General features: G+C 33.3%; 2 protein-coding genes across 2 annotated transcripts; both read right to left on the bottom strand.

The window, feature by feature from the left end:
* Positions 1–179: 179 nt before the first annotated feature.
* LOC139846846 (abscisic acid 8'-hydroxylase 3-like) lies at positions 180–3160 on the bottom strand. The gene is made up of 9 exons (XM_071836388.1): positions 2964–3160; positions 2161–2479; positions 1914–2066; positions 1501–1761; positions 1309–1395; positions 881–959; positions 686–792; positions 491–609; positions 180–270 (listed from the first exon to the last, which is right to left on the bottom strand). The coding sequence occupies exons 1-9, from the start codon at positions 3158–3160 to the stop codon at positions 180–182; spliced, it is 1413 nt and encodes a 470-aa protein (XP_071692489.1).
* A 5602-nt stretch (positions 3161–8762) lies between these two features.
* Positions 8763–9224, bottom strand: LOC139848531 (uncharacterized). Its single transcript, XM_071838259.1, has one exon. It carries the CDS (start codon positions 9222–9224, stop codon positions 8763–8765), a length of 462 nt encoding a protein of 153 aa, XP_071694360.1.
* Positions 9225–13717: the final 4493 nt, after the last annotated feature.

Raw genomic sequence — 13717 nt, 5'->3', positions numbered from 1 at the left:
TATGTATAATATCACTTTAGAAATGGGAAGCATTTATGTATAATATCACTTTAGAAATGGGAAGCATTTTCTTTAACAATAAACTTTGACATATCAAATTCTTCTAGTAGAATATTGGCAGAACATATAGCTGTTGACTTTTGGTCCTTAAGTTTATAGTATCATTTAAGCTTATTTGACTACAACGACTCTACCATGATTGGGTACTTGTTCTTTGGCATCCGCACAAGTGTTGGCTGGACAGAGTCATCTTTTTCTAGAGGCTTCCACCTGCAAATCGATTTCTCTCAATAAGTAATCACGTTTTTTTAAGCGTAATTGTAATTAATATTAGAATTTTGCTAATGATTGCTGTTAGAGCCGTCGTTAACATGCTTCAAATGGTTGTATTATTAGATAAGCGCCACTATAAAGTTAATAACCAACTTCTATTTACAAGTGTTATAAGTGTTAACGATAGCCCAAGGGTTGTCGTTATCGATCTACTTACTTGTATCTGCAGACGAGGTGATGAATGAAAATGGAAATTTCGAGCTTTGCAAGATTCATTCCAGGACACATTCGCGGCCCCTTCCCAAACCCAAGAAAGCTATAAGATCTTAAAGGATCCTGAAATTATTCAAACCCAAGAAATTAAGCATCTTTTAATTTCGGTATATTAGTATGAAAAAGAATCTGAACTCACGTCGAATCTAGATGGATCGAATTTATGAGGATCAGGAAAAACTTGTGGATCATGATGAATAGACACTACATCCAAATTCACAGACCAACCTTTCTTGATACTATATCCTAATAGATTGCAAAACCATAATGTTAACTTATTTCATAGTTTCACATGATTATGATAGATCTATGGAGAATTAAGCTAGGTGCATACCATCTATCTCAAAATCTTGTGCAGCTTTTCTGGAATACCAAGGTAAGATTGTCGCTCGTCGTAGAGTTTCACTCACCACCTAAACGATATACGATAAAATCAAATCATTTCACATAGTTTACAGTTTTTTTTTTTTTTTTTTTTTTTTTTTTTGTGTTCGCAGAGGAAACCTCCTTAACGACAACCACATTGGGTCCCACTAGGGAATAAAACCCGTGGGTGACGAGCCCCCGAGTGACGAGACCCATAACCGGGTGGATTGCGCACATTGGCGCCACCTCCGGTCAAGAGCCCATTTTAATTCGATTTGGGCATTACCAAAAATCGAACTTGAGTCTCCTGCTTCTGCTTCCAGGGAATTCGGTGGCAACTGGGTTATGCCCAAGTTTGTTACTTAGGACAAAGAGCATGTAGATTGGTAAGCTTACTTTTGCAGTATAAGGCATGTTGTTGAGTTCAGACCATGTAAGATTTGATCCAAATTCCCTCTTACTCTTAATTTCCATATGTTCCTCCTAACAATTTTATACACAAATTTTTTAATACTAGCTAATAGTTAATACTTAACAAGTTAACATGGCATGTTGTATATTAGCTTGTGAAGGATTAGTCTTAATTACCCTGAGTTTATCGAGAGCTTCTGGATTTTCACCTAGAAATTTAACGAGCCAAGTAAGGGCAGCCGTAGTTGTGTCATGACCAGCGATTAGTAACGTTAATATGTTATCTTTCATTTGTGCATCAGTTAGTTTTTCATCGTCTTCTGATCCTTCTTTCGTGTTCTTCTTAATCAACGACCCTAAAAAATCTTGCTGTAAATCGCTTCCATTTCTTCGTCTAGCTATTATTGCGTCCAACATCCCAAACATACTATCTCGAGCCTGATCATATATAAAAAAATCACATCATCACATCAATCACCATTCAAAACATATATGTGTATATCTGAACTCAATTTTTATATAAACACATACAAAAATATTTAAAGTCAAAGTTTCAAAAGTCGAAGACAGTTAGGCGGAGGGAATATTACCTTCATACCGCGATAAAATGCTGTCCCTGGTATATTCAATGGCAATGATGCAAATGAAGACGATATGATTTTGAAATAGGCTCGAAATTTCTCTTGTTCCTCACCGGTAGGCTCTAAGCTCATTATCATATTACCGATAATTTGTAAAGTGAACTGCATATTCACAATGTAAAAGCTTATGGAATAAGATAGTAAAATAGTAAAAGTAAACAAAATTGTTAGTAATTGTTAGAGAAATGATACTAACTGTTGAAGTCTCTTCAAGAACCAAAACTTTTCTTCCTTCCCAATCATTGAACATTTCGACAGCCAAATCGTTGATAAATTGGAAGTATTTCTTGAGACCGTCAATGGAAAGCGGTTCACCAATGAGACGTCGAAGACGTTTGTGGTCTTCTCCGTTCTGTTGAAGCAGACTATTCGGGCCTAACACTTTTTGACCGGTGTAAAACAGGTTTAAGCTAACCATCCCATCTTTTCCGGTTAGTAGTATCTTACTTGCTTCCCTACCTGTCGTAAACACCATGTATCGTCCTAAAACGTAGCTCTTGAACACTTTTCCATATCTAAAAATTTCAAACATCAATCAAAGTACAAGATAATTAACATAAAGTTGGATGCATACACGGTACAAGTTTGGGTTAAATTTGACACATTTAAATGCGTTTGACAAAACATAATAATTAAGCGCTAAATTATTTACATCTAAATGAATTAAAGGTTCTGAGTAAGCTAAGTTTGGTGTTGGATGACAATAATATGTTTGATAGTCATTCTCAGTATGAATAATGTAAAATTAATGGATCAACCTTTATAATTGTTTGATTGCATTCAAGAGAGTTATTTAAGAGAGTTATTTAAAGAAATGGCAGTGTTGAATATTGACTATTTAACTCTGAACGGTTCAACGCATATTTTGTTGTGTGTCATTTAGATGTCACAAACAAACGTGTTGAATGTTGAACGATTCAACATTAAGCGCAAATCATTCAATTAAGAACCAATCAAACACAACTTCAAGATTAACTGATGGATTGATCAATTGATTACCTTTGTTGCCTCTTGTTCATGAAGCTAAAGATACCAGCAGGGCTTGAAAACTCGGATATGAAGGCGAAACTCTCTCCTACAAGTGGCCATCCAAGGCTACCTGGAATACCGTCCATTTCCTTTGGAAACGCTCTTGCACGAAGCAGCGCAATCGCTAGAACCACTATAACTAATCCAACAATCATGGTTAGTGCCATGGTTAACTCCATTTCTTCTAATAACTAGCAATATGGTTATATGCACTCTTTCGCATTTATATTTATATAGCATACAAATACAATTGATTCTTGTAAACTTTGACATTTCCATTCTATAGTGTTGGTCACTTGCAAAAGACATATACTTAGAATAAAAATGCTTTGTACTATATGATATGTTGGTTGCATCGAAGATGAAAGCAGTCTTGCATATTATGCGAAGGATTCAAGGATTTAAGGTTGTGCTAATTGCCAAATTTTGTATTGTGTTTGGGCGGGCCATGGTATATAAAACCAAAGTTTCATCGTTGGACGGCTGTATGCTCATTTTTTTATTAGGTTAATGGTAAAAAATTAGTATGTGTTTAGTAGTTTTAACAAATTAACTACAAGTACTACCACTAGAAAAGAAACAAACTTAAATTTATAAAAACAAAAACATTTGAAAAGGTCATTTCTATAAATAAAAAAAAATATTACATTTTTTTGCTTTCAAACACTAGAAAACATATATAGTACATGAATTTGAGATGAGAACAAGAAACATAACATAACATACATGTATATACATACAAGGTATATACATATACATATATATAAATATACATACTTGGTATATACATATATAAATACTCATATTCCCTCAACTCTTTCATCATCTTCTTCAATTTAATTGCCTCGTTGTTTTTGTAATTCATTCATATACGAATAATTTCATAACCTAAAACAAACAAAGAAATACAATCGTTAGCCCTTAATCTCACACTTAACACATTGTTAATCATAAACGCAACTATCATAATGTATGCGTTGTACGTACACATATACAAGCGAAATATTTTTTTTTTTTTTTTTTTGAGGTCGCACATTCAATGACTCCTATAGGTTTGGTGTAAACTTCAGAAAAGAAAAAAGAGACTTGTCGGCTTGGTCGGCCTTTCACCCCTAGCCACAAGCCATCCCTGTATTTTGCCACCCGTGAAGTTCAATTGTATCGCATATTAGTTCATGGGTGGATCTTAGTGTAGAAAAAGGGGGTGTTGCCCCCAAACGTACACTTACGAGTTTCAGTGTATGCATGTGAATGTACTTATCTATTTAAGTACTTAAGTAATCAAATACCTGAATTGGTGATTGTAGGAGAGGCTAATTGTTAAAATGAATTAAAGCTGTTGAGGATAGAAAAAGGATCATCAAGTTCTTGTCTTTGCTCTCCCCATTCCAACAATAAATCTGCATTATTCTGGAATATATATTTCTTTTATTATTAACATATGTTCAAATATACCTATATAAATTTAAGTAACCCATTTTTATTTTACATTCTAATTTTGTGAGTGACAAAGCATGTTGGAGCTAATCGATTCTTTGTGTCCCACATCGGAAAGTGAAAGAAACAAATGTGCATATATAAGCTTATGAGAACCTCCCTCTATCACTAATTGGTTTTACAGAAATGTGGAACTAATGAGCTTATATATTGTACATGTTGGTGGACCTAAACATACCTGGTAATGCTCTTGAAATAGAAGTTGCTGCTTCTGGTATTTGGTTGTATCATAAATATGTACTTTAAATAGCTAGTAATATGTACCTGATGAGATTCGAGCATGAATGCATCAAAATCTGCTTCAACTTCATACAACAAGGGATTTACAGAAGCAAGCTTCAAAGAAAGTATCTGAAAATATCATCTTAACTCATCATTTAATACAGTATTATTTTTTAATAAATTAAATATATATCAGCAAAGTTTAGAAGGTCATTTAACAGGCCGGACCTGAACTTCATTTTGTAGATAGTGTACATAGTTAATTACTTCATCTAACATATGTGCTTTCCCTGTTATCTGCTTAATTAAAATTCCGATTAATACTTATCGACAAATTAAGCTTGTAGTACAAGGTTAATTAACCATACTTAAGAATTTAATTACCTCCATACTTAAGAATTTCATTACCTTGTCACACCCTGGAACAATGGCTTGCAATGTCTTCATTTTCTCACTTATCTTTTCTCTTCTCACCTAAAATACTTATGTCATTTAATTTGCATATGTATATTTATGATCAATATATTGGCATAGACTAGTGACAATATATCGTGCATGATGCTATTTAGAAGATTTATAACAAAAGATTTAATAGCAATTGATTAAGTACCCTTTCAGCAAGACTATGGCTGTCTGTTGCTTCACCTCTTCTTGCTCTAACATGAATGTACCCTCTCTTTCTATTATCTTCATCATCATCGTCGTCGTTTTTCTTTTGCTTTTTTCGTCTTTTGCAACTGGTTCTTGCCATATTCTATAAAATGTAATAAACCAAAAATCAAATATTTACTAGTAGTTGTCACGATATGAAAGCTATATCAAAAGACAACTCTGTTAAGTTAGAGTACTTATTGTAGAAAAAAGATAATATTCGACTCGGTTAATACTGTGAATAGATGCGTGTTGCAATGGATACTATACTTACATGAATGGACGCATTAGACAAAAGTTGATAATTGGGTTGAGAGAATTCATTTGAGAAACAGGAAGTGTTGTCATGGGCAATGGTTGCAGTGGGGCTTGGGCAAGACAGGCATTGATGACCAAGAAGATTTGAGTGGTGGAATGGACAATTTTCCATTGGCGGTTTGAAGAATTTTGGAAGTTCAAGTATGTATTTATAATAAGGAATAAGGATATAATAGGTAGAAGGTTTTAATGTTCGGGCTATATGGGAAGGCGAGTAATCCGACCATATACTCTGATGTGTGAAGTCTAATAAGATTACTTCCTAGCTGTTTCCAACTCATCCCTGACCACCACTAAATATTCGTCCTAGACAGAATTCGAACATGAGATCTCTTGCAAGAAATTCAAGACCCTAACCACTGTGCTATTTTCGGATGATTTGATATAATAAAGAATAAGGATGATGGATAAAAAATAATAATGGGTGTGGATACATTGATATTGGATGAGATATTATATTTCAACTACTATTCATGAAAAAAATTGTATTCATTACTTCCTTCCTATCAAAATAATTGTCTCGTTTTGTTTTCCTAAAAATCATTTTTCGTATTTTTGACCTACTATATTTTAATGTGTCTTATATATTATTTGATTAAATGAACTTGATTTTAAACATGATATAATTTTATCAAGTATTATATAATAAGAATAAAAATATTTAAAGTCAAAGTCAAAACGAAAAACAAAAAACTTCAATATTCATAATAGAACAGTTATTTTAAGACGGATATAGTATCTTTTAGTTAAATCCAAGTAGCTAATTTTAAATGTTACGGAGTATATATTTTTAAAAGTACACTTGCTAAAGTACTTTTTATCAATAATCATCATATTAAACATAAATTTAGTTCATAGAGTTGATTTTAACATTTTTATAAGGGCAAATAGCCAGAAAATGTAATCTAAGTTACATTTGACAATAAAGACAATGATGTATGAGTTTTGATAATGCCCGAAAAGAATTACGATTTTTAATTTAACACTGAAAAGGACTACGAATTCAAAAAGTGTGAAATTGTGGGTAACATAGTCAAATTCATTAACGATGGTTAGTCAAAAATACATGGTTGGACCCTGAAGTTTCTTAGAAAATTGCACCAAAAGTCCTCATTTTTGGGGTTTTGAAGATTTAGATCGAATCTGAAAAATCCAAAAATGTGAAAAGGTTGATAATCACTTAGTGATTATATCCTCGAGATCTCAGATTCTAATTCCAGGTTTTGATCAAGATCTGGACATTTTTAGTTTTGAAAAAAAAAAGGAAACTGAAATCAGATTGTTCTTGATGTTTGTTGTGGTTTTGAGAAATTTGAGTATGGAGTTATGTTTAGAATGTTAATACGCTACAATCTGCATAATTTAGTGGATTTTGGTCGTGTTTTGAGCTAGATACAATGTAAGCCGCCATGAGCCACCATCGACCACCACCTCTGGCCGTCGGAATCTGCAAAATTGAAGAACACATCGGCTGACATGACCCGATCGATTGATAGAGTAAATGATGGTGGTGATGAGATGACGATGATTGATTGATAGAAGAACACATCGGCTGCCATGAAATGACGATGGTGGTGATGAGATGATGATGATGATGATGTTTGGTGCAACTTTTTAAGAAACTTTAGGGACCAACTGCGTATTTTTACTAACGATCATTAATGAATTTTTGAAGATGTTACCCTCAATTTCACACTTTTTTGAATTTGTAGTCCTTTTTGTGTCAAATTAAAAATCGTATTTCTTTCGGTCATTAACAAAACTCATATTACCTTTATTATCAAATTGGTCTTAGATTATCTTTTCGGATCGTTATACACATAAAAATATTAACCATAAATATACACAAAGAAAACTCATAGTAACATAGAAAATAAATTTTAACGTTTTTATAAATTAAAATGCTAAAAACAGTGGTATAAGTTATGATATGATGAACAGTTGGGAGTGTATCAATTATTGGACTGCATGTATTTGTCTATCTGTGGGAATCAAGCAATCCAGTCAAAGAATTCCACTGCATTAATTTATGGCTAATCAAAAACACTATATTTTGCCCACGGCTGCGCAAACTATAATTTCCTTTTCATTTTTTTTATGAGAGTGTCGGCATTATCCAGAGGAGACTTAATCACTTTTGCAATCATATGCTATCCACACACGCGTTAGGAGGAAACTCAAATCGCAACAATCCTGGTAGTACGATTGAAGGTTGAGAAAACCCCCTCCGAGAAGCTAATTGCCGGTGATACCAATTAAATCCCGGCCATTGGTATCGAACATGCGCCTACTCGTTGATGACAACAGGCCGTCCCTTTCATATTCCGCTCGGGCAATGTCTCGGTGGTATCATTTCCATTGATTTTTCGTTTTTTGTTTTATTTTGTTTTATTTTTTCAATCTTATTAAAATTTGAAAATATGTAAGTTTAATAAGATGTAATCATATAATTGCAACTTACATATATTATACAAAAATTTATTTATGTGTGTGAAAAGAAGCAAGCAGGAGTAATTTTATAAAAGTTGTAATAGCCATATCTCAGTTCATTATCCTTTTTATTAAATTTTGGCAGGTGGCTGTCGACATATGTTTATACTGTAACATAAAATTGAGTCACGTTTTCTTATCGTCCTTCAAACATTTGAAGGTTTGGATGACAACATTAATGGGTTTCAATGGGTACACATGACCTTTTAATTTGTACTAATCAAACGTTTTATAACGTTTTAATTGTGAAAAAAATGCATCTTATAAGAAAAAGACAGATGGTATTTTTTTTCTTTCTTTTTCCTGAAAGGCAAAACAAATTCATTAAATTGGAAATTAAAGATACAAAGAGATACATACAAAATGCAGAGGATTCATTTAAGAACCTATCACAGAAACTAAAAACAATGCTAGTAGACTTGTAATACTCGACTTCTACAATGTGTCTAACAACTCGATTGTAACGATGAGTATGCGAGGAGGAGTCAACCATGATCATCATAGACGCTTGGATTGACTAACCATTGATTCCAATCTAAGGATACTTTTGGTGACCTTGCGGATATCCAAACAAAACTTTTTGCTTGGATCTCATTGAATATCATCGGAACGGTCCAACTCTTTTTTTTCGAATGCTTTTAAGTTCCGGTTTCTCCATAGCATATAACCACCCACCCACTCTATAGCTTGCCATAATTTCGAACGTATGTTTGTATTCGTACCAGGAATAATGCCATTGAACATGTCACATAGACCCGAATATTGACTCGATCTAACATTCCACCACTTGAAAACACGCTCCCATAAATCTTTTGCTGTTGAACACAATAGAAGTGCATGTTCCACTGTTTCAGTTTCAGTTTTGAAGACGGGGCAGAGGATCGTATCGAGGTCCACACCCCTTTTGTCCAATTCCACACATACCGGAATTCGTTGAAGTTTTGAGCGCCAAATGAAAATCCCTATCTTTTGCAGTAGGAAATTGTTTCGAGCTGTTTCATTTGTCAGGAACGAGTTTTGTAGTATCTTGTCATCCAACAGCTTTGTGAACATCTGTGTTGTGAACTTCCCCGAAGAGTGCCATCTCCATACCCATGAGTCTTCGTTATCCTCCTCAAACGAGTACTTTTTACAATGTTCTCAAGCTGCACTAATCCTCCTTCAGTTCTCCCACTTGGAATCCTCGACCATTGCCAATTAAAATTCCTATCCTTGCTCACACAGTTGCTTAACGACACCCGTCTTCTTGATTCTAACCTTAAAGTCTTGGAAACCTTTCACACAACAGAGTATCATCAAGCTAAACATCTTCCCAAAATAACGTATCCCTCCCGTTACTGACTTTTTTAACCATCGAACAAGGGAATTCAATATTTAATTTTCGCAAAGTAAGATCAATCTTTAGTATCGAATTCCAGGTAGTGCCTTTTTTTGTTGTACGTGTAGGTGTGTACGCGCCCAACCCCCTTCCCGGCCATATATACTTTTAATGATATTTACCCAAAAAACATTTTTTTCGACCCGGAAACGCCACCACCGTTTTCCCAATAGAGCAAGGTTATGTACTTTTAAAGATCCGACATTTAGACCACCCTTCACATAAGGCGAAAGAATAGTCTCTCAGCTCACTCAAGACACGTTTCTGATTTCCCCCGAGCTGCCCGAAAAAAAATTCTTACGTACACCTTCTAGCAGATTTTTGACACCCTCTGAAGCACGGAATAGGGAAAAGGCATATAACGGAAGACTACTGAGTACCGACTTTATGAGCGTGAGTCGACCACCAAATGACATCGATTTTGATTTCCAATCCGATAATCGTCCTCGGAATTTTTCAAGGTATGGATCCCAGTCCTTCAGTTTGTTCATTTTCGATCCGATCGGTAGCCCAAGGTAGTTCATTGGAAAGCATCCCGTTTTACATCCAATTGCCAAGGCTGATGCTTCAATGCATTGCGCAGAGACACCAATACCAAAAAGGCAGCTTTTTGCAAAGTTGACTCTTAAGCCTGATAACTTTTCAAAGCATTGCAATATTTTCATTAGATTAAGTATGTTTCTTCGACTCCAATCCCCGAATAGAATGGTGTCGTCCGCATATTGGAGGTGTGATACAACGACTTTTTCCGAACCAATTTCCACACCCTTAAACAACCCCTTTTCAATGGCACTTTTAAATAAGAGACTAATACCTTCAGTGGCGAGGATGAATAAATATGGCGATAGCGGATCACCTTGCCGAACGCCCCTTTTTAGCATGAATTCTTTTGTCGGGGACCCGTTAACAAGGATTGAGACTGATGCTGATTTTAAGCACGATTCTATCCAAGAAACCCATCGAGATCCAAAACCCATCACTTTCATAACCATTAGAAGGTAATTCCAATCTAGACTATCAAATGCCTTAGCAAAGTCCGCCTTAAAAATTAAGCTTTTACACTTGCGAGCCTTTAAGTCATCAAGGACTTCGTTTGCAACAAGTACACCATCGAGTATATAACGCCCTTTAATATAGGCGATCTGTTCGAATCCGACAAATTTAAATATTACATTCCTTAGCCGATTAGCTAAAAATTTTCCTATGATCATGTAGAAGCTTCCGATTAGGCTAATCGGTCTATAATGACTAAGACTCATTGGGCATTTTAATTTTGGGATAAGAGTGATGAAAGAGGCATTACACCCGCGAGAGATTGCTTTTTTCTCCCAAAACCAGTTCAAAGCTCTTATCAAATCCTCTTTGATAACCCCCCAGAAATTTTTATAAAACTTCAAATTAAAACCGTCAGAGCCCGGCCCCCTCGAGTCTGCACAATCCTTTAGGGCTGCCCAAAATTCAGATTCAGAGAAGGGGTGTTCCAGGTTTGCTGCCTTAACGGGATCGATGCATTTGAAGTTTAACTCCCGCAAGCTGCTCTGATCAGCTTTGCTAGATGGGTTGTAGTCGCATTGCTTCTTAAAAAATTCGAAGATTTCATCTTTAATCTTGTTTGGATTTTCCTGCCACAGACCCTCTATGTATAGCCCACGAATTATGTTGTTGTTGAGTCGTCTTCGAATTGAAGAATGGAAAAGCTTAGTGTTGTCATCTCCTCCAGCCGCCCATTTTAATCTCGCCTTCTGTTTCAACATTTTTGTTTTCACCCGATCCAACAGATGGTATATGGAATTTTTTTTTAAAATGTTTTTTTTTGTTGGAGTAATTACAGAAATGGTTTTTCAAAAAAAAAAATTATAGAAATAGGTAAACCGATGTTTCAAACGTCGGTTTGTCAGTCAAGTTCCAAACCGGCATTTCATTTGCCGGTTTGGGTCCTCATAAACCCTAACCGTATATACGTAGTACGTTTCTGACAGATACTGATATTCACTGCAAACCGGCCTTTCAAATGCCGGTTTGGACGCTAATATTTACTGCTTTTTTCAATTTTTTCAATGTATTATTACTGTATTTTTCAGTGTATTATTACTGCAAAGCTGCAATCTATCATGTCATTGTTTGAGTTTGCATTTGAATTTTTCAACCAAAAATTTTATTTATAGAGTTATGATTGGAATCAATTAATCTCAATTCCATAGTGATTACATCTTGTTCTTTAATCACTAAAACACCTCCTCATATTACTGAAAACACTAAAACACCATTATATTCATCACATATAATGGCCGAATTTACTGGTTTTATGGTTCATTTTATTTGGGGTGGTAGAATTACATTTCAAAATGGGTGGTTAACTGGTGATGAAACATCACTTAGAACCATTTTCTACTATACCAAAAGATTAATTGCATGCAGTTAAATGAAATGGCTTATAAATGTGTGGGTGCTGATCCAAGAACACATACATTGAAGATGATTATGTGGAACGATTACTTCGGCAATGCGTGTTCGACTGAAATTCACGACGATAGGTCTTTGGAATCAATGTATTTTTTGGCTGGTCAAAATGCACATTACGTTGGTCAAATTGAAATTCAGTTTGAGCAAGTCTTTCCGACACAAGGATTCGGTTTTGTTGATCAGTTACAAAGTTTAATTCAGTCTTCTCAAGTTACACAAACCAGGGCCGGTGGGGCATCCACATCTCAATCAGGAGGTGTGTTTGTAGATGAAGCTGAAGATTAAGATGAAGAGGTGGGTGAAGAATAAAATAAAGAAGTAAATTCCGACGATGGTGCGTCATGTGACGACCCAGAAATTTCCAACCAAATTTAAACTTAATCTTTAAATGATTTCGACATGATAAGCAAAGTCTGTATTGTTGAGTCTCGAAAGTTTGGAACAGATTACATGAATGCAATTGCCCTTTTTCTATATCCGACGATTCACGGACAATTATCTGTAAATAAATATGTATATATAAATATAAATATAAGTATATATAATCATTTGAAATTATGGAATACAGTTTGATCACCTGAATTGAAAATGTAAAATAAATACAAATAATTATGTTGTAATTTAAAAGGAATCTATATATAAATAGATATGATATCTATGTATAATTATTATATATATATATATATATATATATATATATATATATATATATATAAATAATATATAGTGTATAAATATTCAATTAATAATTGGTAAACATTACATAAGTAATAAATTATAACAGTAATATATTAAAAGAAATTCCAAGTTAGTATTCAACATTATGATTACTACTTTCATTGTGATTAAAAATAAGTATTAACATTAATATTAATATCAGTATTATTAATATTACTATATACATATAGATATAAAGTTTAGTGCATTTAATTTTTGTATCATTATTAGTATCATTGTTATTAGAAAAATTATAATTTTAATTATTATTATGATTGCTAAAAGTATTATTATTAACTTAATTACTAAAATTATCATTTTATTTAGAGTTATTGTTATCATTATTCTTATTAAGTATTATTATGAGATTAATATTATTATTTCTCTTATTATTATTATTATTATTATTATTATTAGTTTCATTATTATTATTAATATTAATATTAAAATCAGTATTACTTATATTATTAATCTCAATATATAGTATATGATATATAAATAGATATACAACTTGGGATATAAATACGGGTATACAAAAATCAGAATGCAGATTACATATATATACGATTTATACACAAATAATAACGTATTCTGTTTTAACTCCTTATCAACCTGTAGATGATTTCTTTTCTATTCAAAGCTAGTACAAATCACGACATCATGATCCCAATAATAGCCAAATTCTGTTGAAGGTCACAATCCTCTTTATTTTTAGCTTATTCATTTTTCTCTGATTTATTCGAGTCCCGTTTGGAGCATTCTTTTTAGACAAAGCTTTAAGGGTATACATAATTACTTTTATTATTATTATTATTATTATTATTATTATTATTATTATTATTATTATTATTATTATTATTATTATTATTATTATTATTATTATTATGTGTATTATTAATTATTGTTATGATTATTATTATTATTATGATTGTTAGAATTATAATTATTATTACTAATGTCATACTTATATTTATAAGTATTAAAGACA

Source organism: Rutidosis leptorrhynchoides, chromosome 5 (assembly GCF_046630445.1).
Source record: "Rutidosis leptorrhynchoides isolate AG116_Rl617_1_P2 chromosome 5, CSIRO_AGI_Rlap_v1, whole genome shotgun sequence".
NCBI lineage: Eukaryota > Viridiplantae > Streptophyta > Magnoliopsida > Asterales > Asteraceae > Rutidosis > Rutidosis leptorrhynchoides.
The sequence above is the reverse complement of the archived record's forward strand: the minus strand, read 5'-3'. Positions and strand labels throughout refer to the sequence as shown.

Bases quoted from the DNA above. Each gene is read 5' to 3' on its own strand.
- LOC139848531 (XM_071838259.1), bottom strand. From the start codon at position 9,224: ATGTTCACAAAGCTGTTGGATGACAAGATACTACAAAACTCGTTCCTG.
- LOC139846846 (XM_071836388.1), bottom strand. From the start codon at position 3,160: ATGGCACTAACCATGATTGTTGGATTAGTTATAGTGGTTCTAGCGATT. The intron at 2,480-2,963 runs GTAATCAATTGA...TGAAATTTTTAG, and splicing joins ATGAACAAGAGGCAACAAAG to ATATGGAAAAGTGTTCAAGA. The intron at 610-685 runs GTGAGTTCAGAT...GAATAATTTCAG, and splicing joins TCGATCCATCTAGATTCGAC to GATCCTTTAAGATCTTATAG.